The following is a 24,253-nucleotide window of genomic DNA, read 5'->3' as shown; positions in this document are numbered from 1 at the left end:
GCGAGAGGACGATCTACCGTTTTTTTTTCTCGTTCTTTCTTTTTTTTTTTTTTTTTTTTTTTTTTTTTTTTGGTTTGTGTGTCAAACTCCCGTTCCGGCTTAATTTCTTGACATACAGATGACAATTTCAACTTGGTGTTCCGTGCAATTTTGTCAGTCAAAAACGGTGAAAGAAAATTACACCTTCGCGATACAGTTCGGGAATAATTGTCGTCCTCGCGCGTAATAGAATGTACACTAGGTTTTTTTCGCGGTAATAAATACACGACGGACAATTTTCTCGTTTCCGACGAGATATTACCACCTCGCGTCAGCTTGGAACATGCCGAGTGTTTGAGACATGCCACTGGACGTACATGCCGTGCGCGAGTCTGGCAATGCCTCTTGTGTTCTCTATCCCTCTCTCTTTCTCCCGCTCGCGCTCTATCTGTCTCGTCACCACTCCTCCGATCCCCTCATCATTCCGTACACTGCAAAAACGTCGGCATCTCCCTCCACCACGGCCGCCGGCCGTCCCGTCTCCCGTCTCCCGCCTCTCTTTCATTCTCGACGTTCGTCTTTATCTTTCGCTCGTCCATCGCCCTCTCCTTGTTCCACTCACCTCTAACTTGCGCTCGGTCATCCTCCATCCTTGTCACGCTCCCGGCAACGTTCACTCGAATCCTCTCTCTCCCACTACCGCCCAAGTCCGTGTGTCTCTGACCGCTGCGCACGAAAGGGGGAATAGACGAACGTATTGCCCTTTCCGAAGCTTTGCATATTTGCCGCTACGCCGCTCGAGTGGCGCCACTGTACGACCCGTGGCTCGCGCTCCTCGTGGGCGCAGGGCGCAGGTGCACTTCGGCTTCGGGATTTGGAACTCGGAAGTCTCGGAACTCGGAACTCGGAACTCGGAACTCGGAACTCGGAACTCGGGATCGTACTTTTGAGTTGTTATGAATACAGCGAAAAGGAAAATGTCCATTGTCCATGTTCTTCGACACAATGTAAACCCTGAAAAATTACAAATTAAACGTTAATCTCCATTATCGATTTAACTTATTGTATTATTCTAGCGTTCAAAGATCCGATTTATATCTCGCATTTAAATACTATTTTAATACTAATAAACGCGCTGCTCTATGTTGACATGTTGACAAATAAATAACGATATGTACATATCTACGTCGTTATAGACGTTATTTATTTGCTAAAATAAAATTTTATTCCATGGAAAAATCAAACTTAAATATATACACGCGTAAATATAGCTAACGAAACATATATTAGTCAAATAAATAAAAAAAATTTGTAAATTTTTGAGAATGTAAATTTACAATTGAAGAGAGATTATATTTATTTCCTCTTTCTTTTGCCTCGAGAAAAAAGGCGTAATAATACGTTAAGAGCATATATAACAATCTATTGTAAATGCGACATGTATGTATTATACTGTACATAACGTGCAGCCGTAAAGAATGGATTCACACGTAACTCTAAACTCTGAACCAATCCCGTCGTCGCATGCGCAATAATCTCTGCTAATAATGCCACGAAAGCGTACACGAATTTGACGTGCCAGGTGCCAGGCATGCCTCTCCGATGACTGTCACCCACGTGATCGCAATGTTTGGCATATAACACATACGAACAAACATATACATCTATATATTATATATATATATATATATATATATATATGTGTACATGTACAATAAATTGGAACATATGTTAATACGCGTGTTTGCGTTTTGCTGTTGAAGAAGATTAACCCCTTTAGACTGTGACAAGGTATTGGCATAGTTCTGTCAATTTATTTTAATCTCAAACCTAACATAAGAGTGTAGGATATATATATATATATATATATAAACGCTTTTAGGGATATATAAACTTTAACGAGAGATATGGTAACGTCCGATAGCGACACCGACTTTGAGAGCGCTGACGAGGAATTGGGTCGAAAGGGCCCTCTCAGAAGAAACACCCAAATAACCTATTCGTATAAATCGCCAACGGTTGATTCCGAATCGGACGACGATACCGAATACGTCGTCCAGCATGCGCCTTACAAAAATTATTGGCAAAGAAAAAGGCGACCGAATGTAATAACAGGTCAAGAGACATTAGTCAGCGATAAGGATGATAAAATTGATAGTGATGTCAAAGGTGAAGGCGATGTACACACCACCAAGTCAGTAGAGACTTTTAATAATCAAAAGGATGCATCACTCATCGAATCAAAGAAATCAGCCTCTTCAACTTCTACGACATTGGTAAAGGACAAAAATGCTGAATTTATGGCAGAGAACAGTACAGTTGTAAAATCAGATGATGCCATGGTGAAAGTAGAAGCGACAAAGGCTAAAGAAGCCTGTGAGATAACGCAACAACGAAACTTGTCTCATCGACCGGGTACAAAGAAATTGGCAACTAGAATTACAAAAGATAGCAACAATCAAAGTACAGAAACTCAATATTTAGCCGAGTGTTTGAATAAAAAATCTCCACAATCTATGAACAAAGATAGGGAATGTGAATTGCAAAGAAACCAACCAGCGGATGATCAGTCTAAATCAACAGGTATAAGTGATTTGGTAGAAATGGACATGCCGGAGGAATTAGAGTCAAATAAAAAATCTCTACAATCTATGAACAAAGATAAGGAATGTGAATTGCAAATAAACCAATCAGCGAATGATCAGTCTAAATCAACAGGTATAAATGATTTGGCAGAAATGGACATACCGGAGGAATTAAAGTCAAATAAAAAATTTAAAGAAGTTTTTCAGTCTGAAGGGTGGGAAGGACTTGAGAGTGATATCGAATTGCCTGACAAATTGACGGAAGAGGAGAAATTAGAGCCTGTGTTGGAAAGATTGTCTTTGGCGAGCAAAGAATCGGATAGTCTTTCTTTAGGAAACTGGAGTAGTTGGGGAAATTGGGGCGTAACTTCATTACTTAATACAGCTACAGCGAGTGTTTCTACTCTGACTAATCATGTGTCTCAAGGACTTACGCTTTTGGAGGGTACAATAGGAATACAAGACTCAGAATTGACAGAGATAAAGGAAGACGAAACTGCCATACTTGATGGTACAATATCTAGCATAACTTTTACATAGCATTTTAAATTTTTTCTATATATTTTAATGGTTTATATTTTATATATATTATTTTTTTTTTATTATATTCATTTTATTATATTCATTTATAAAAATATCTCATGTTTTCATTAGATATCATTCAATTGCGTATATGAAGATAATAGTCAATATACATAATAATACAAATTTTGACTAAAACTTGCCAATTTTTTATTAATAGGAGCGGAATTGGAAACTGAAGAGAAAGAAAGTCAATCCTATAGTTTTGGATTTGGAAATTTGATGTCAGGAGTATCCTCGATTACAAAATTGGTTGAATCTACTGGCAAAGAATTTACTAGCAAAGTTATGACAGGTGGTTTAGATACATTGGAGGCTATTGGAAAGAAAACGATGGAAGTATTGCAGGAGGGTGATCCTGGATTAAAAAAGAAAAGAGCATTCTTCATGAACGAACCTGAGAAACCAAATTTATCGCAAATTCTTAGAGAAGCAAAGGAAAAGGCCGAGACCGAGCAAAAAACTATCGAAGAGCGCCAATTGGCGAGGAAAGTACATTTCGAGAGCCTTTTTGACGATTATCAAGGACTTGTTCACTTGGAAGCTCTAGAAATATTATCAAAGCAGAGCAATATGAAAATTCAGCAATACTTAATCGGACTAGACGCGAATGAATTGACTTCCGTGCAAGAAACTTTGGAGGAGATCAAACAACTTTGTAATCTGAATGATGTAGACGATGAAGATGATGAAAATAATAAAGACTTGAAGAATAAATTGGAGAACGCTTGTCACGATCTTGGTGTCGATATTACTTATGAAAAGCTATATAGTGTAAGAAAATATTTATAGTAATAGCGAAATTTTACTTATTGTCACGTTGTAAACACTCGGTCGATATTTTTAGGTCTGGACAGAAACGAAAAGTTATCTCGCATCGTCTTCAACACATACAGACCAGGAAATCTTTCAAAACGCTATATCGACCGTAGCACAATTTACAGCATTTTCCATAGAAAGGTTTCATAAAACGGCAGAATTGCTGTTAATCAAGGAAAGACGTAGTACGGTCAACGAAGCTGACGCCTTGGTGCAACTTACTAATATTCTATCCGATCAGATTAGCTTATTAGCTGATTCATTTTCTGATACGTTACATCAATTTGCTAAGACTGTGGAAAAATCGGATAATATTGAAGCGAACATAGAAAAGATTTTGTCAGACGTAAGTTCTCTGCTAAATAATTCAAATAGAACATATGTATATATATATACGTACAATAATTCTAATATTAAGAGTTTATTTTTTTTTCCACACAGGCTTGTAATGCAAATTCGTATATTCAAGATGCCTTCAAACTTCTCATCCCTATTCTGCAAGTTGGTGCAATCTGATGAAATATATTACATATTATATAATATATAAAAATATAAAGAAACTTTTTATATATTTGACCTGACAATATCATTAAATATAGTTTTCGATCTAACCAATAGATCTAACCAATAGATTATAGCAATTTTACACTTTACCGATACTTTTTATTTTATTCTTTTTATTTAGCATTTATATTAAAAAAGGGACCAACTTATTAGTTCATTGTATTTACATTATTTTGCCGCTATTAACCTTTATAATATTGTGTTATCATTAAATACAAAATAGATACATATATAACCATAAATAAACAAGAATATTAATAGAATTGAGCAGATAACAATAGAAAATTATTTTATATATTTTTCTTTACAGCATTATTTCTTTTTTTAAAATGATACTTTAGATAAGTGATAATTTTGTATAAAACTATGACATTTGATATGACGTTTTCACGAAATATTTGTAACAAAGTATGAATTTAAATAAAAGTATTACATTATGTGTAAAATATACAATGAAAAAAAAAAGAAAAAAACAATACTGAATATACAGGATGTAACCAAATTATCATATTTCTTTTTAAGAGTTCTCTAGTTAGCTTGGAGACCATTTTTCCTCAGCGAAAATGTTGAGGCATTATACATTTTCAAGTTATGATATAGGATTTTTCGCAAACTAAATTTTGTGAAAAGATTAACACAATTATGTTCTAGTTTAGTTAATTTCAGGCCGAATTTACTTTAATAAAATTTAAACTTAAAACTTATTATTAGTTATAAAGATACGTAATGATTTTCATTATAATTTTTAAACACATTTGCTCTAATATCGTCAACAATAAAGAAAAATTTACGTATATGGAACTTGAACTATAAAAAATTTCATGTACCATAAAAATTACCATGTATGAAACAAGCAATCAATGTTTCCCTCTTTTATTACCAACAGGGGGCTTTTGTAGTTGAAAGTTTGAGTTGCTTCCATTTACTGGTAATGGTGCAGTCAAATTAATCGGCGCGTTAAAATTTAAGCTTGCTGTTGGCGGTTTCATGGACGAATTTATAGAAATGTTAGTAGCAGACGATACCGGTGTCGAACTTTCCCAAACTGCAACAATACATTTATACTATTACATTTTATTCGCTTATTGACATAGAGATAAAACATATAATAGTTAAAGCATGGAATATTTTCGATTCTTTATTAAAGGCAATATGTATATATATATTTTTTTTTTAAAATAAAATATACTTCAAGAGACATTATAGAATCAAGTTCATCATTTTGATATCATTTGTTAGAGATCTTGAATTGATAGCTTATGTTTTCTATAGCATTAATTGATATTTCTATATTAAACTTATGTTAGCACATTTAAAATCCTTGTATCTAATTTAAGCTTTTTGAGAAAAAATATTTTCCATCTCAAACTCGATTCAAATGTATGTACTTTTAACATCTTTACATACATTGCAGAGTTTGTTTAATTCCATGACAGATTTTATGATATATTTCCTGATTAAAATCTATATTTGCAAGCATTACTATATAATATTAATAAAGCCAAAAGCAGTCAAAGCACATAAATGTACAGGCGCTATCATTTGTGTTAAAAAAGCGTAATTTCAAAGATAAATCTTTCGAGATAGTGTCTAAATACAAAGTATATAAAAGATTAGTATCGCGATGTAATCCTCTATATAAAAAGTTAACTAGTAATTCTGTGTAACAGGTTTATATATTGATAAAGAAAAGCATATTACCCCTTTCCCATAATTAACAATAACATAGAGAAACTGAAATAAAAATTTAATACCTCAATAATTAAACTACAGCCTCTACTTTTTTCCTGAAAAGGCAAAATAAAAATCAAATCATACAAAGAAAAAAAGCTCGAAGTCAAGAACGTTTGTCAAATAAGAGAAAGAAAGGGGAAAAGAAATAAGACAAATTAATTATAAAGACTTGTTAATTCTATTTAGTAGTAAACGACGTTATATGTTAGTAAATTCTACCTCATAACTAGATCCACGCAAGACCTGAAGGTAGCAAATCTTTAGGGGGGAAGGGGGGCAATTAGTCATTTCTTACAAGAAATCTCTTACTCGTAGCTCGAGGATATAGAATTACAAGAGAATCAACAACAAGGCCTTATTTACCTAAAGGATTTCGTGTTTCATAATTCGCTGGCCGGTTCGAGTTTAATGTCGTCGACGACAAAAAGCTTTTATTTCCTGTAAGCATTAACCTCGTTTTTCAAGACTTACAATGTTCAATGTTATTTTAAAATACACAAAAAATATTACCTGGTCCAAAAGGAGTGGGACCGCTCGTAATCTTTTCAATGCTGCTACGACTAGATTTACCGTTTGCCTTGATACTGTCAAAAACATTGGTGTTATCCTTCAATACATATTTCCTAAAATTGAGATACTGTTCTTTCTGTTGTTGCACCTTGGCATGCACGCTTTGCAATCGGCCAGCAACCGCGACTAGAGACTCGTGAAGCTTACTCATGGCCATTGTCAATTCTAATGATAAAGTAATAATGCGCGATTAAAAATATTTCTAATGAATCCAAATGAATCTATTTCATTATTTATCGAAGAATCAAGAAACATACCTTGAGGAGTTAACGTTCTCGGCGCCATCATGGCCTGTATATGCTTTTCCGTTATTTCAATTTGCGATCTGAATAACATCAAATCATGCTCGAAGCTTTCAGCTAATTCCATGAAAAATTGAAGGGGCGCATTATTTTCATATTGCAAGCCTGGCGGAGTATCGTGAGTTCTTTGAGCTATTTCAGAGCTTTGCAACGCCTTTGCCGTGTCTTGTTTCAGCTTATCAGCTGAAGAACGGTCTCGCTGCACTGAACCGGATAAGGTAGACAAGATTTCCATTAAGGATGCCGTATCTTCCGCACATCGGTTCAACGGTCTCGCCGAGCCCCTCGCGATATCTGAAGATAGGCCTTTCTGTATTTTTACAAAATCCCTATAAAATATGAACGTAATACTTAATATTTCATTGTATAAACATATAAACGAGTTTATATATATATATAAATCAAAATTATTACTTGAATTTATCTATTGTTTGCATAAGCTCATTTGGCAGTAGATTTTCTTTGGCAGCTGTTGAACTACTATTTCCTTGAGAAAGACCTTTATTATTAACTGAAACGTCTAATCCGCCAAGTCCTTTATTTGTATTAGTTGTAGCAGTGGCGGCGATTGTCGGTTTAGCACCCAGTAAAGTACTTCCACTGGATCCAAATAAAGAAGCTGCATATAAATGACAATTATATACGACACTAAGAATAAATTTCATTCTTCTCTTTTTAACAAATAATCAAGATGATAGAATTATACATACTATTGGTGGTGGCTGTACCAAAAGTTAAACTTCCTGTCGCCGTTGTATTAGATGTTGCGCCAAACGTTAAACCGCTCGTCGTAGCTGGTGTGCCAAAATTAAGACCCGTAAATAAAGGCGCGGATGTGGTAGGAGCGGGAAATAAACTGGGAGCAGTGGTCATAGTAGTAACTGCATTAGTGCCTAGAAGCAAGCCGCTGCTTTGCGCCTGTGTAGAGGTTGTTGTAGTACCGAATCCGAAATTAAGACCTATGGAGGTGGTCGTTGGAGCGGGCAGAGCACCAAACGTTAATGCGCTAGACGTTGGGGTCGTGGTGCCAAACGTGTTACTCAACCCAAAGGCTGTCGCTGGTCTGGATAACAAAAAGAATTGTGTCAATAATCGAGAACTTCATCTTTTCTCCTCTGCAGGAAAACAATTTTATATCTAAATATTAAATATATATATATATATATATATATATATATATATATATACATACATACATATATTAAATAAGCGAGAAAATATATACTTTATCTTCATTATTAAATTATTCAAGTTACAATAATCTTGATAATGTCGTTAAAAGGTTAACACGAATTATATTTACTTTTGAGTCCCAAATCCAAAACTTGGGCTACTGGAGGTGACCGCTGGACTTCCGAATGTAAATGCCATACCGTCAACAATGTCAATGACTAGCGTCTATGTCACATGTAGTAATTAATTTATTTACAATATAAATACGCGCCACAATTATCGTAAGTGTCGACATATACGCCATAGACGACAAAACGTGTAAAGAATTTACATTCCATCCGATATTTTTATGTCCAATAAGAGAATATGTTTTCTAGGGATTTTGGACTCGTGACATATTTCTATGACTGTGACAGCTTTTGCTATTGGACAATAAATAATCGCACATATATCGATATTAGACGCGGTTCAATTTAATTTATTGCCGTATATATCCAACAGGTAATCATATTTATTTTTATTAATATTTAATTATTGCCAAATATTTTATTTCTTGCAGAAGCTTGGCTGACACGTACCATTCTTTTATATTTTTTCTTCAAGGATATTAATATAAATCAATGTATATTTTACTCCAGAATACTATTGTTATTTCTTTCTGTAATATGAGAAAAACAAATTGAGAAAATTGGAATATATTTTCAGAAAAAGCATGAATATTGATGCATTTATTCTGCAGACATCTGTTTATACAGAAGACGAAGAGAATGATTCATGACTGAGACATGTACTGTACTGATAAAAAGTACATTCTCTATTGAAATATTAATGTCTTTTATTTGTACACATGCTAAAATTTTGCAATATCATTTGCAAATCAATCCGACTGTTTGATTTCGAACCAGGTCAGTATATTGGTCAATATTAACAAGAGAGTTACTGCTCCATAGTTTTGCAGAAGTGTAAACACCAACAGTCAGGCACCATTAATAAATTACCGATATGTAAACAGTACATAGACTTGTTAATGCTAACTGGATAAGCTAATTTATCACACAAGTAAAAAATAGATATAGATGAAATGTTAAAAAGCTATTATATTGTAGTTGTTTCTATATATAGAATTACATAGAAACTTGTATAACTATATATAGTGTACAGATATACTTTACATTAGAAGAGTCATGAATCATATAATATTTTCAATCTCTGCTCACAATCAGTAATACCACCGCATCTATCTTCTGGCGTGTCTTATCAATGTGTGTTATCAATTCTATCAGGTATCAGGAATGCATAATATTACAACATATACTTTCTCATATAAATATACAGTAGCAAAAAAAATTTAAAGATATGTCTAACATAGGAGTAATGATAACATACCGTTATCATCAACTTGGTCTCACTATAAAAAATCATTAAACATTCCATATAAAATGTAAGTAAGATCTTTATAAGTTATCACAATGTGTAATCGCTCCTTGATACAATTTTCTTTCAGTATTATAAAAAAAGGAAACAGAAGTACTTATATGAGCAATGTTACATGGACAATATTATATGTACAATTATAAAAAAATAAGAAAGTCTTATAGATGATACAACATGCTTGGAAAATGCACATTGACACTTAGCATATTTTATATACTATGATCTGTCTTTGGAGGCTCTTTTCTTAATGAATAACTTATTATATGTGTAACTTCTATAATAATAGAAGTTTAACATATTATATAAGTAACTATATTATAAATATTATTTTAATCTCTTTCGGTATCATAATAAATATAATCATATTGCAAAAATAAATATTTAGAATCAATATTATATCTCGTTCAATATAAAGGAATTTGTCAAATAAATAATTTGATAGTAATATTATTAAAAGATATATATAGTATCATTTTTCTTTTAATTTATATATCTTTCTTTTGTTTTTCGAACGGCAGAAATGTGTAATTTGTTTCAAAGAATCATTATTCATATAATCATATTTTGTATAATCACATTGCGCGAAACAAGAAATTAATAAAGGGTCTCTCACACCCTGTATATTTATCTTATAAATATAATATATATAGAAATAAAAAATAAAAAAAAGAACAAAAAAGAACCTAACCGATTCAACATCAGCGTTCTTTCTTTGTGTTGCTTAAACTGCCGTTTACGTTGCGTTGCGTTTTTCGTAAGTAAATCCAAGATCTTATGCATTGCCAAATGTTCTTTCCTGTGCCCGCTAAATTGCAAACTATTAAGGACGGTGATTCATATTCATTAGGAACAATACCATCAACAGATGCTTCAAAAAAACTAAATAATGGAAACCAGATCCTAGTTCTATTCGAGTCGCGTTGCATCAATGCTTGATTATTCGCCAGAGTATGATAATAGAGGAATAATCGGGAAGTTATATAAAACGCTACGAAAACATCAATGGAGTAATGTTCATGCGCCGCCAAGATGAAGAAAATACCAAACATATTGAGCATCCATGTAAAAGTATGCAGAAAATACAATTGTCTTGGGGTATCTGAAACAAAGAAAACAAAATATGTATAAGTATTTATCAATCATCATGACTTTTTTGTTAAAAAAAAAAAAAAAATTGTTACTTACATTCTGTAATGAAAAAATTAAGCATAGTTAATGCTACTGTATGTCCACTAAACATATAATCTCCGCAAGTTCTAACACCTTGAATAGACATACCAGCACCCCGCCAAATAACATAAGCCATTGCTATTTTATTATACAGCTCAACATATGCAGAACTAAAAAAAAAAAAAAAAAAGAAAATAGGATTATATACGTAAATATATATTATTTGTATTGTATTTAGAGAAAGGGTGTGTGTGTGTGTGTGTGTGTGTGTGTGTGTGTGTGTGTGTGTGTGTGTGTGTGTGTGTGTGTGTGTGTGTGTGTGTGCGCGTGTGTGTGTATGTGTTATATGCTACGATACTCTTTATATTTCTTTTTCTTTCTTTCACTCTCACCTTGACCAATCTTCATCTGGAACTTTGCGTGGTTGGCATTGTAAATGCGCACCCGGCACTGATAACGAAGTAATGAGCATTGTTACGCATCTTAGTAGGAAGACTGTGCCCGACAGTGCAAAAAACCGTCGTAGTAAAATAAATCTGTTGCACGTTCAATAAATTATTCACCCTAATAAATCACACTCTTGTATATTTCTAAACGGATTTATAATTTTCTTTACCTATACTTATGAAATACCAGCACAACGAGCCATATTGCAAAAAGCAGAGTTCCAGTGACTTCACACATATCAAATGCCCAGGGAATATGAGGTACATTGTCTAAAAATATGTCTGGCAATGGAGGATACTTCTTCATATCAGGCACTCTGTCATGGACAATAACCATCACAAAGGCAGTAATCCACGTGACGATAAACAAATATCCCAAACTAATAAACGTTTTCCAAATTTCAGGTGGTAAATGAGAAGCATGTCCATCCTCTGATACGGAAGCTGAATAAAACTCATGCTCTATGCTCGACACTTCATTATTTGTACCAGTACTAGGCATCTAAAAGTAAGATTATTTCAAATATAGCGTTTCATCCATTTCTATCCTTTTGTCGAAAATAAAAATTAATTTGAAGAAATTTCAATTTACCTCATGTTTATTCTGCGTATAAAAATTTGGCGAAGGAGAAAAATCCATATAACCCAAGTCAAATAAAACGGCGACGTTTTCCCTCTGCAATTGCTTTATAGCGAGATATAATTTTTTAATAGCACCAATCTTCTTTATATTCAAAATATTTGATTTTAAGTCTTCTTCTTTCAGAGTCAGCAGTACTTTTCCATCGATTTCGTGGAAATAAAATAAATCTGCATATTCCTCGTAACCATTTTTGATGAGCCACAGTTTTACATCGGAGCATGTCCATTCGCTGACGTTTCTCAATGTCATGTTCATGTTATCGAAGCGTATTTATTCTACATAAGAAAAAGATAATACATTTATATCATCATTTTGAAAATATATATATATATATATATATATATATACATATTTATATTAACGTAAACCAGTTATTTTATTATACGGCAAATGGATGACTTTATGATATAGCAATCGCTTTCTCACTACACGCAGTGTAACACAAGATTCCGTTAGAATCTTTTATCCAAATATGCAGCGAATAAAATGCGAAGACTGCCATGTGATAAAATCAAACAATTTGCCAGAAAGCGATGCCATGCCATGCCGGTTCGATTTCGGAAGCTACGAGAGGCAAGATATACTTAACCTCGCTCAGCGAAGAAAAAAAAACTGAATAGCCTACCTGAAGAAAAAGTGTGCGTTGGAACCGTCCGTGATATCTTATCAGAACATTTTCGTGCGTTTGACGTGCATGCCAGCATGCTACCGCGATTATTTTTATCAAGGTAAATCATATACGTCGGCAGTATTTTATGTTAACACGCACAACGGAGCCATCGATCGCGATGTAACGCGAATCGAGATCTACTAATAATCACCGGTACTGTACTCCGCGGCCTCATTTAGCGATATACGCGATTCGCGATGCAACAATGCGATATATATTATATATTCACGTCGCGTTGTTATTCCTCGCCCTCGCGCGTGAGAAATATTATTAGAGCGCGACTCTCGCGACTCGCGCGACTTTAAACGCTCGATAAGGAAGGCTTGCTTGTGTGTGTTGCTGCTGCTATACAGGCTCTGCTATGCGAGATCACCAATGTGTGATAACAAAAACTCCGTGAATGACGCGATTCCAAGTGTGACAAAGTACACGAAATGATTCACACTTTAATATATATACGCACAGAGAGATAAAGAAAAATTATATTTACAAAAGATTATTTTTCTCTTTTGGATCTCTCGCAAATATATTTTCCTTCGCTGAACAGTGTATTACAGGGTTATTCATATATATATATATATATATATCATATCTGAAATTTGCAAAATTTATAATACTATATAATATTTTATATGAATTACTCGAATTATTTTAAAGCATTTAAAATTTGAGCGGAGAAAAAGAATAAATTACTAAAAAAATACAAGCATAAATAATAGAAATAAACGACTTGTAATTATTTTTACGTGGTTGTAAAAGTAGAAATCTAATTTTAACAAAACGATTCTTTAAAAAACGACAAGGAGTTATATAGAGCAATAAAGTATATGTAACTCTTGTGTAACAAAATATATATATATATATATATATATATATGTATATATATATATAGATATTGTGTTACGAAAGCAGTGACTTTGATCACATACATGACATTCAAAATTCATATCTATAATATTGAAATATATTCGTGGACAAACAAGTCTTTATGAAACACACAACCGGATGTATTTATATATGTATTGATATTATTTTCCAGCTCTCATTATTTCTCGCCCTAGATTGGACAAATTTTACGCTATATATACACGTATTACGTTACAAGAGGATCGTTATTTCCTACGTTGAGTTGTTGTGTGCATGACACGCTTATTCGTGATGTTAAAAAACCGTATTAAAGAAACCGTTATTTAAAATGGCAGCGACGTCCTGTTGCTCGCGCTATACTTGTTCGTTTATTTTCTCCCGCGCTTTGCTTTTTTCCTCCAAGAATGCGATGCATTTTATTTTTTATTTGAAATAAAAGGGTAATATAAAAGAAAATTTTAATACATTTGTTTATTTCATCTGTAATATATATGCACCTTCTGTTTATCAAACGAGATGAATATATATGAGAAATAAAAGAAAATAAATAAAATAAAAATGCAATCGAAACGAATAAACATAATTTTACATTTTATCGTTCGTTTCAAAAAGGTCGTTTGCCTATATAGGTCGAATGCTCATTTTTTTCCGTCGCGTCTACGAGCGTCTGGGTGACAGAGGCGACAGTCCCTTGCACGTGTTAACAGCCGTGACAGGTGACGGGGTGATAGGGTCGACGTCATCTCATCACGTCAACCGATCTCACCAACTTCAAGAACATCAGTTCAGTCGTCGCTCGTCGTGCGTGTACGTTGGTATACGTCAGAGTCGATAGTGCGTAGTGCGTAGAGTGCGTGTGCCGAGGAGCACTTGAGGTGCTGAGTTGGCACTGTTGGCAGTCTTGACAAGGCAGTTCCCCCGCAAACTGTTGATTTGCATGTCGTCTCGTCCGTGCACATTTGCAGCGCGAACCTGGATAATGTTACAAATGAATGTACTTAAACGGTCTATCACTTAAAATAACGCCGCAGTACTTAATGAGCGATGAGCGGACAGAAGTTCCAGTATGACGAGAGCGGAGGGACATTCTTTTACTTTCTGCTCTCGTTCTTGGCGTTACTGCTGGTACCCGGGACCTACTACCTCTGGCCACGTTGCCCGAAGCAAGGTTAGAGATCACGAATGAGATCCAATCTTTTCGGACGAAATCATTTTTACGATCAACGTGCATGCTGTCCTACATACTTGGCGCACCAACCATTCTCGATCGCACGATTGTGTATCATTTTCTGTTTTCGTTTGCCTTTTTTATTCCTTCACCTCGTCTCACTTTATCAGGGCAATGTTACATTTACCTAATCTGGGAAAACAATATTTCATTCGATTACTTGTCGAATTTTTTATGTATAATATTAATATCTATTAATTGTTTAATTTTGTCACAAGTAATTATGTTATTTTGATATCTCTTTAGAGATTTACTTTTATGAGATGATCTTATGTTTTATGGAAAAAAGTTATATTAAAATCTTAATTTTGATTTTGTTGTATGCAAAAGTTTGGAAATGATTGAGACTTTGTGTGTTTAAATAGTTTAAAAATGTATAATAATTTTCAAGAATTTACAAGATCTCTAATATATATAAAAAAATTTTTATTAAACAAATTATAAGTTACAATAGCAATTTTACACAATATTAACAATTAGAATGAAAGAAAATAAGGAAAATACTTCAATATATAGATTATTTGTATATATATAAAAAAGTTTTTATATTTAATTTTGCATATTCTTGAATCTTACTATAGTATGGCTACTTTACAAACTTGTACTCCTATAGTTGTATTTGAAAAAGTATCTTCTCATAATATATTATACAAATAAATAAAGAGAATATATATTTTTTGTGATTAGCATTGCTGCTTAAATAAAATGTAATAAATAATTTTGAATCATAAAACTATTATGAAAGTATCTCTAAATTTTTAAAATTTTTGTTTCATGTGTTAATAATTTTTTTAATTTATAATTCTTATTCACAGATCCTGATCAGATAGCCAAAGAATGTCAGTGCGATGGATGTAAAAAGAAAAAGGTTATCCTTCAAGCGAATAAACCTTGGAAGGAAACAAAGGCTTTATTTACGTAAGTTTTTATCATACATGAAAAATAATAAACAAAAGTGTGATTTATACAATTATATATAAAAGTTGTATGCTTGTTATCTTTTTTTGTTATTTTGTTCTTTTATGCTTTTTTTGCTAATAAAATTATATTATCACTATAGGAAATTTCTAATCATTTTGGGCTGGGCCATCTTGATATTCTTAGCATACAAGGTGTCGCAATTTGATTATGAAATGGCCAATTTTGATCCATATGAAATACTAAATGTATCAGCCGTGAGTATAGAATAATATTTATATGCTTAATATGGTTTATTACACGTAACAAAAATTAATGCTAAAGTTCTAATTGTAGGGTTCTTCGCAAGGTGAAATTAGAAAAGCTTATCGCAAGCTTTCGTTAATTCTTCATCCCGATAAAGAAACTGGAAATGAAAAGGCTTTTATGAAGTTGACTAAAGGTAAAGAATAACGAAATTGTAGAAAGATTGTATGTATACAGCATACTGTATATATTAAACTGTATTTTACCACATAATTTGGTAAATTTATAACACACTTATTGCACATAGTACTATGTATACTGACAATATACAATGACTATGATAGAGATTGTGTTAGAACAAAATATCTGCACTTAAATTAATCTTTTAACTAAAAATTTAACATCACATTTAATTCTTGAAAATTATTACACTGATATTAAGTAAGTTGCTATTACTAATACTTAAAATGTAGATATAAGTTAACTGAAATGTTTTTTTTTTTTATTAACAAAAATAGCTTACCAAGCTTTAACGGATGATGAAGCACGAAAAAATTGGGAAAAATATGGAAATCCGGATGGTCCAGGGGCAATGAGTTTTGGTATAGCTTTGCCTTCCTGGATTGTCGAAAAGGAAAATTCAGTATGGGTCTTAGGATTATATGCATTAGTGTTCATGGTTGCTTTACCAACGGTCGTAGGAATGTGGTGGTACAAGAGCATTCGCTACACTGGTGACCAAGTAATTGGCATTTTTATATGCTAAAGTAAATTTGTATACAGTGAAAAATTGTGTAATTATATGTATTTATATTTCTAGGTTCTTTTGACAACGACTGAGATGTATTACTTTTTCTTTGTGAAAACGCCGTCTATGTCGTTGAAAAGAGTTATCATGATACTTGCTGCTTCCTTTGAATTTTTCAAGAAACGCAATGCAGAAATAATTGAAAGACATACTGACATTGAAGAAGTTCCTTCGGTAAATTTTATTGTATTTGATATTTATTTATTTTTTAAAATTTTATACTATTAAAAATAAATATGTATATATTTTTCATTTCAGCTTATCAAACAGTTACCCAATTTGGGAGAGAAAAACAAAGAAGTACCACTATGCCACTTGTATTCAATTAAAGCTAGAGCCTTACTACATGCACATTTATCACGTATACCGCTCAATCCTGAGACACTAGATAAAGACAGACAGTATATTGTAAAAAAATGTCCATATTTGATTCAAGAAATGGTTGCCTGTGTTCATCAGGTTATACTTTTAGCTTATGCTAGGAGAGGTAAATATTTATCTTTTGACTAATAGCGTACGTAACTTTATAACATGTGTAGAATAATAACTAATCAAAAAATTTTTTTTAGTACCACGGGTGCCAACTATAACGACTATAGAGAACTGTATGAAATTGTGTCCAATGATTGTCCAAGGATTTTGGGAATTTAAAAATCCTCTCCTTCAATTACCACACATAACTGAGGATAATTTAAAATACTTCCATGCAAAAAAGGTATTAGTGAGAAAGAAATCTATCTATTGATAGTGTTTTTTATCATTATCAATAAAAATCACACACTGATAATGTTAGAAATGAATGTGTGACTTTTTTGTAGCGTCAAATCAAAAGTCTTCAACAATTTGCACAATTGAAAGGAGAAGAACGAAGACTGATACTTAGGAATTTGTCAGACAGTCAGTACGAAGATGTTATGAAAGTTCTCGGAAATATGCCGTATATAGACTTTAAAGTACGATCTGAAGGTAATTTAATCATTTTCTCTGTTACTTGCTTTTATAAAACGTATTAAGTACACTGTCCGATTACATCGTTTCGTTCTTCTAGCGAGCTAAACGTAGGACTCTTATGTTCATCTTTTCAAGAAAATATCGGACAGTGTACATTTGTATTCTTTATAGTAATGTGTATATAAATATGTACGTAAACTGTATATACATTTCAGTGATCGATGATGAGAATCCTACAGTCTACACTGCTGGTGCTATCGTAACTGTAACAGTATCGCTGACGCGGAAAGATATGAGACATCTTTTTGGAGATGATTCTGTCAACGAGCAAACAATGATTGACGATAATAAAGCTGGCGGTGAAGCAATCGACGAGGCCTCGGAGGAGCAAAACCAATCGACGAAAGCTGCAAAGCCAGCATGGCTTAAACAGAAAAAGGGTCAAAAAAAGTCACATAAAAAGGGGCCCAACAAGAAACCTGCTCCTGCTAAAAATACGCAGCCGCAATCCCAGCCTGTGGCCAACAATACTCAGCATAGCAATACTCCTAATGCGAGAAAGAAGGATGATAAAATGGAGAAAGAGTCTTCCAAGGAGAAGCTGTCCGACGTTAGTGATAGCGAAGTCGAAAGCGATAGAAGCGACGACGAGGATAGTCATGACAAGAAGGACGCGTCTCTCGACGACGATGATACGGAATGGGAAAAGTAAGGAGAAAAAATTTTTATCTTTTTTTATTTTTTTACATTGTATATCAAATAATAAATTACATTACATTTTAGTATATTACACTTTCTATGTATTTTGTTTATGAAATTTATAAATGCATTCTCTTGTCTTTTAAACAGGTTTCAACAGAGAATTTCCAAACGGGAAAGAGTACTAGAGGGAAGGAGTAATCTATCACACGAAGTGCATTGTCCGCTCTTTCCCGATGTTAAGCAAGAGTATTGGTGGGTCTATATCTGTGATCGCAAAAGTCAAACGCTGTTAACAACCCCTATACACGTCACGTCCTTAGCACAATTCGAAGAAGTGCAACTAAGATTCACGGCACCGCGCTGGCCAGGCCTGTATACTTTTACCGTGTGTTTACGTAGTGATTCGTATCTGGGTTTTGACCAAGCTCAAGATATCAAAGTAAGTATTTTAAAAACACAATACACGATGCAAAAAGTCTCGTTCTTTTTTACAATTTACACGCTCGCAATAATGTATCGATTTGTGTTACCTCAGTTGGACGTAAAAGAAGCACCAGAAGTACCAACCGAGCATCCGCAATGGGACATCTCGGACGAAGAAACTGCAGAAGATGTGGATGCAGCTGATGAACATTCCGAGTTCACAACCGACGAGGACATTAGTGACAATGAATAATATCTGTTTTTCAAAGATGTGTGATTGGAATAGATATTCTAAAAGTCCGCATTTTCCTCTTTTTTTACATTCTCGAATTTAATGTACAATGGACTTTTATACACAGAATTGCATAATCGTTGATGTATGTGGACAATCTAGGAAAAGATAGTCTGGTGTGTAAGATTTGTCAGTGTGGAGAAAGTAATAGCGAATAAAGAATATAATATTTATTTTAACATCGTTGTTTAATCCTCAATTTTTGTGTGGATGCATACAATCCTCAATTGGTATGTATATAAGTTTTTTAATAAAATCTTATTGTATACATGAAACATTTATCTATATTAAAATTCTAGTTATAAAATTAAATCTTTTTTTCCTTCACAATCCAACAACCACAAACAGGAGCGACGGGTATTAAAAAAAAAAATTGAAATTTAGGGAAAGTGTAGCAAGAAGTATTCATACGCTATATACACACACATACATACACAAAGGATCATTCAACCGTTACACTTTTTATTACAGAAGTGACAAACTTGAGCATTCACTGATCCATTACAAGAACAGTCTAACAGAATATCGATAGCTAGATAGATATATTAACAACGAGAACGAGATGATCATATTTCGTGTAACACAAGTGAGTACATACACTATATATTTTAGATATACATATATGTGTATATATATATATATATATATATATATATATACACAAAATATATAATGTATGTAAAAAAAATACATAATTTTTTTCGACACTTATTGATTTTATTAAATATCATATACCTCTGTGCGTCTGCATTTCAGATATTTAAAGTGTACTTTATCTTCTACTTTTTTCTAAATATCATGATTGTTGTTACACTTGAGAAAGGTAAGTAATTATACAAGAAGAAAATAATTTGATATAAAAAATTTAAGTTTATGAAATTATTTGAAGCATACACGCACTGTTTACATAAGTGTTCACATTGTATATTAAACTAAAAATATATAGATATAAAATTTATCATAAGTTCTATGTTCTACTTTTCACAGCCACTATTCTTTTTAGTTTGATTTTTTAATATATATTGTTCATAATCAAAATAACTATATTTTTCTTACATATTTATACAGTATAATGTTATACAGAATAATATTGTACAATATTTATGTGTAAACATTTTTTATATGATATATAAAGCCTTTTTTTTATATAGAATTTATAAAAAAAAAACAATTTATAAAGACTTAGAAAATAATGAAAAAGAAATATTCCTCTACAAATATATTTTTTAACAGGTCGGAACGATAGACATCAAATAATAAAATCGGAACAATTGCTAAGCAAACCAGTTTACACATTTGTTAAAACTGATAAACATGCCAACATCAAGTGGGGTGTGCGGCATTATGTTCCACGCACATTAAAACGAATGGATTTCCAATGGATTGATTGAATACATTAAAATATTGAAATTAAAATATACAGTATGCTAGACTGCTTTACAACTACGTATAAATTATAATATACATATATGTGCGCGTTTTATATTTTTAATCATAGGTCTAAATTAACTATTTTGTCATATTTTTTCTGCATTTCAGCCATCAATTTGTCTAATCTAAAAAGTTAAAATCTAAGATAAATCTGTTCTGAAAATTCAATGTTATAACTGCAGAAGACTTACTTGTAACGTACGACCAAGTTATCATATATCACGTTGTCTTCTGATTGGATAATCTTATCTAATTCAGTGGTAGAAATATTCAAGGATTGGTTGTTAGATTGTTGAGAAGACATGTCCGATTGTGCAATTGACTGATATTCTTTCCAATACGATTTCGTCATGAATGTAACAGAATTGAATATTTTTTCCAACTTTAACAGTCCATCATTTAATTTATCTATTTGTCTATTAAAAATATATATGTTTGTTTTAAAAGTGAAAGTTTAGATTGGAGTAAAAATTACTTTAATCATTATTATATATATGTATAATCAGTCATAAAACAAAATTTTTAATACCTTGTGATGTCAACTATGTTTTTATTATTAAGTTGCACTTCACGTTTAGTCAAAAATGCAAACACTAATTTTACCATATCCAATGGTTTTGCTGTCTTATGAGGACTTTCTTTTCTAAATTCCAAATATATATCATACATCTTATCATACCTATATAAAAAAAATTAATTTATTTAAGAATATCAAAATATGTGACGAAATATTTTATAATCAGTACTTACAATTCTGATAAATCCTTTACACAATCAATATCTCGAGCTTTATTTATCAATTCATCGTTATCTTTTTTTAGAGATATAAATTTCATCTTTATTTGATCGGCTGCACTAACCAATTTATCAACTTTATCAAAATAGGTCTGTGCTTCTCTTCTATTAATTGCATCTTCGCCCATTGTGTTTGCATATTTTATACGAATTGTATGTACCTGATTTATAAGAGCCTTTGTATTTTCCAATGTTGTTTCCATGTTTGTATTAAACACATCGATTTTTTCATGCAATAAGTCTCTGGAATATATTAAATATTACATTATGTAATAATATAATTTTACAATCTATTAATTGTAAAAAAAATATTTATATACATATATATATATATAGACAATTAATATTGTAAAAAACTTACATATTTATACTAAGAGCAAAAATGAATAATTGAAATAAATTAACTTCTTTACTCGCAAAGTATATTGTGTGGCGGTAGTAATCTTTCAACACCTCATAATTTAAGTCATTTTTTGATTGTATTATCATTTTTTCCACTATAGGAATATTTGGTTTAGGTATACGTTCTATTAAACAACTTCCGTTTCTGAAGAGAAAGAAAATGTGATCCTACAGCAAAATTATAATAAATTTGAAAATAATGTTCTATCTCGTTTATCATCATATATAAATAACAAATATACATACATTGGTTTGCGAAATGACTGATGCAGTACTTTCAGTAAGCGTAACACCATTATAATTTGTCAGCGTTTGGTGCTGGACTTCGATATTAGTATCTCTTTCTATTAATAACTGAAGATCTCTGATAGTAGTAGCATTATCAATCTCATATGTATTAATCTTGTAAAAAGGCACGCAGAAAATATATATTATCTATATGCAAAAAATATGGATTAAGAAAAAAGGCAAAACAAGAGTAATGTTACATTTAGTTGTTTAGATATATATACTTTGTTTAATAATATTTGTTGCAACATTGTGAATGCTACCAAACGGGATGTACCAAATTCGTCGATTATTCTACCTCTTTGATGTGGATTCCACTGTAAAACTAGCCTAAACCATTGGACCATTTTGCTTTGGAGACAACTTATGGAAAAAAATATGTTAGATATAAAATTATATCAAACGAAAGATACATATAAACAACGCATTTCTGCTGTCTAAACATATTCTTACTTTGATAAATGAGTTGGATTTTGAATATCTTTTCCAAAAATGACTTTTCCTTCTCTTTCACAGGCATAAATTTCATCATAGCTTTTATTCTGAATGTATTTCATCCTATAAAATTATATTAAATTTATAATTAAACATATATTTTTGTTACGAGCATTATTCATTACAGTATATTGTTTTTTATGAGCCTTATTATTTATTACATTAGATTTCTAGCTCTTTACCATTCCATGGTATGTTGCATTGTTGGTAAAAATGGTCTTGTCCCAGTTACAAGTTCATAAAACAATATTCCTAAACTCCAGTAATCAACAGAGCAACTGTATTTCTCTTTCCAGAGAAGTTCTGGGGCAACATAATTTAGTGTGCCAACTAAAGAGGCAGATGTACTCGTTTCTCCAAGTTCTTTAGCATATCCAAGATCTATCAATTTGTATGATAGCTATAATTGTATAATTTATATAAGAAATCATATAATTTATTAACAATTCTCAATAAAGAAGTAATTCATTACAAATATATTATCTTACCACATTCTTTTCATCTTGCAAAACTATGTTCTCTGGTTTTAAGTCTCGATGAGTTATATTATGCGAATGTAAATATTCCACAGCTGATGAAACTTGAGTCATTACCTTGATTGCTTCTGTTTCAACAATTCCACAACAATTTTTTACTTGATTTAAAATCTGTGAGAAAGCACACATTGTAATTATTTTATTAGTGATAAAATTTAGAAATGTAATTTATACAAGTAAACAAATTAAATACAACTTTTCTTAAGTCTCCTTTTTTGCAATATTCCATACACAAAACTGGTAAGTTTTCTTCTACATCTGAAAGCTTAAATGGGATACATTCTGTCTTCACAATGTTTGGATGCTTCAAACGTTTCATTATTTCAACTTCATTGGCCCATCTTTTTTGTTGCACTGGAGTCAATTGTGAGTAATTCAATTTGCATTTTTTTATCGCTAAAATCATAATTATCAATTTTATATTATCAATATTTTTCCTTTGTAGAATTTCTTGCAAAACAAGATATGAATAATTTGAAATCTATATATTATACTTATAATTATATTGCGCCTTACCAAGTTTTTTACCACTCTGGGCGTGTGCCCAAAGTTCAACGATTCCAAAACCTCCAGTTCCCAAAATACAATTTAATTTCCAATTGTCATTTGACATATTAGATGTCATTTCGAATTTGTAAAAATAAATTTGTATTTCTCAATTTGTGTGTATGTATGTAAATCTATTAAATTATACTTTGGATGACTCTTGGACGCAATTTCATGTTGACAGACTAAATGACATTTTTTTTCTCCATGAAAAACACTTTATACAAATTGAAAGTAAATTTTGCTAAATCTACAATCGATATTTCTTTCTTTCTCTCTTTCTCTCTCTCCCCTTCTCTTAACAGAAAAAAATAAGCGCAATTTTAATGACTTTAATTCGTAACTTAAGTTTCCTCTAATACAAAACGTTAATTTGCATATTGTGTTTTGATATTCGGCATTAGGCAATATAATTTCACTCATCATGTATATATTCATCCAAACGAATTTGGTAAATATCGCGCAATCTTACCAACACTTTGTTAAATATGCTGATTGGAAGAAAATTTTAGAATTCTAGAAGATTCTCTATTCGGTAGCCAATCGGAACGTTTGACAAACTCGTATGGCAAATGAAATATTCAAATCTTTAGGCTAAGGTTACATTTGTGCGACAAAAAATTTGTCGAATGCTGATTGGTTGTCGGATAGAGA

At 32.0% G+C, this 24,253-nt stretch overlaps 5 protein-coding genes across 14 annotated transcripts; 2 read left to right on the top strand and 3 right to left on the bottom strand.

The window, feature by feature from the left end:
- Positions 1-1,572: 1,572 nt before the first annotated feature.
- On the top strand, positions 1,573-4,536 carry LOC140666885 (protein FAM114A2). 4 transcript variants are annotated; one of them, XM_072894433.1, is made up of 5 exons: positions 1,573-2,697; positions 2,764-3,075; positions 3,307-3,920; positions 3,994-4,311; positions 4,407-4,536. In XM_072894433.1, exons 1-5 carry the CDS (start codon positions 1,887-1,889, stop codon positions 4,479-4,481), a joined length of 2,130 nt encoding a protein of 709 aa, XP_072750534.1. In that variant the 5' UTR covers positions 1,573-1,886; the 3' UTR covers positions 4,482-4,536. The 4 variants fall into 4 exon arrangements, with proteins under 4 accessions (XP_072750534.1, XP_072750533.1, XP_072750532.1 ...); XM_072894432.1 differs by having other exon boundaries at positions 2,761-3,075; XM_072894431.1 differs by having other exon boundaries at positions 1,574-1,770; positions 1,862-3,075.
- A 149-nt stretch (positions 4,537-4,685) lies between these two features.
- On the bottom strand, positions 4,686-8,629 carry Nup58 (nuclear pore complex protein Nup58). 7 transcript variants are annotated; one of them, XM_072894437.1, is made up of 8 exons: positions 8,439-8,629; positions 7,846-8,198; positions 7,550-7,754; positions 7,091-7,464; positions 6,774-6,998; positions 6,627-6,701; positions 6,483-6,506; positions 5,441-5,574 (listed from the first exon to the last, which is right to left on the bottom strand). In XM_072894437.1, exons 1-7 carry the CDS (start codon positions 8,504-8,506, stop codon positions 6,490-6,492), a joined length of 1,317 nt encoding a protein of 438 aa, XP_072750538.1. In that variant the 5' UTR covers positions 8,507-8,629; the 3' UTR covers positions 5,441-5,574; positions 6,483-6,489. The 7 variants fall into 7 exon arrangements, with proteins under 7 accessions (XP_072750535.1, XP_072750536.1, XP_072750542.1 ...); XM_072894438.1 differs by lacking the exon at positions 6,483-6,506 and adding an exon at positions 6,284-6,316 and having other exon boundaries at positions 5,445-5,574; XM_072894434.1 differs by lacking the exon at positions 6,483-6,506 and having other exon boundaries at positions 4,686-5,574.
- A 756-nt stretch (positions 8,630-9,385) lies between these two features.
- Positions 9,386-13,130, bottom strand: Smsr (Sphingomyelin synthase related). The gene is made up of 6 exons (XM_072893976.1): positions 12,627-13,130; positions 11,951-12,276; positions 11,529-11,860; positions 11,305-11,448; positions 10,928-11,082; positions 9,386-10,841 (listed from the first exon to the last, which is right to left on the bottom strand). Exons 2-6 carry the CDS (start codon positions 12,254-12,256, stop codon positions 10,441-10,443), a joined length of 1,338 nt encoding a protein of 445 aa, XP_072750077.1. The 5' UTR covers positions 12,257-12,276; positions 12,627-13,130; the 3' UTR covers positions 9,386-10,440.
- A 1,082-nt stretch (positions 13,131-14,212) lies between these two features.
- On the top strand, positions 14,213-19,285 carry Sec63 (translocation protein Sec63). The gene is made up of 12 exons (XM_072893974.1): positions 14,213-14,706; positions 15,582-15,684; positions 15,827-15,941; positions 16,021-16,126; positions 16,449-16,672; positions 16,751-16,912; positions 16,997-17,225; positions 17,308-17,453; positions 17,557-17,704; positions 17,905-18,397; positions 18,539-18,830; positions 18,927-19,285. The coding sequence occupies exons 1-12, from the start codon at positions 14,583-14,585 to the stop codon at positions 19,065-19,067; spliced, it is 2,283 nt and encodes a 760-aa protein (XP_072750075.1). The 5' UTR covers positions 14,213-14,582; the 3' UTR covers positions 19,068-19,285.
- A 654-nt stretch (positions 19,286-19,939) lies between these two features.
- Ikkbeta (inhibitor of nuclear factor kappa B kinase subunit beta) lies at positions 19,940-23,707 on the bottom strand. Its single transcript, XM_072893975.1, has 12 exons — positions 23,570-23,707; positions 23,250-23,449; positions 23,006-23,164; positions 22,700-22,917; positions 22,476-22,580; positions 22,247-22,385; positions 21,981-22,169; positions 21,694-21,902; positions 21,288-21,575; positions 21,067-21,216; positions 20,729-20,953; positions 19,940-20,662 (listed from the first exon to the last, which is right to left on the bottom strand). The coding sequence occupies exons 1-12, from the start codon at positions 23,676-23,678 to the stop codon at positions 20,599-20,601; spliced, it is 2,055 nt and encodes a 684-aa protein (XP_072750076.1). The 5' UTR covers positions 23,679-23,707; the 3' UTR covers positions 19,940-20,598.
- Between the last annotated feature and the right edge of the window lie 546 nt (positions 23,708-24,253).

The sequence above is a fragment of the Anoplolepis gracilipes genome, chromosome 6 (genome assembly GCF_047496725.1).
Source record: "Anoplolepis gracilipes chromosome 6, ASM4749672v1, whole genome shotgun sequence".
In the NCBI taxonomy this organism is placed as follows: Eukaryota; Metazoa; Arthropoda; class Insecta; order Hymenoptera; family Formicidae; genus Anoplolepis; species Anoplolepis gracilipes.
Note: the sequence above shows the minus strand (reverse complement) of the source record. Positions and strands in the feature narration are given on the sequence as shown.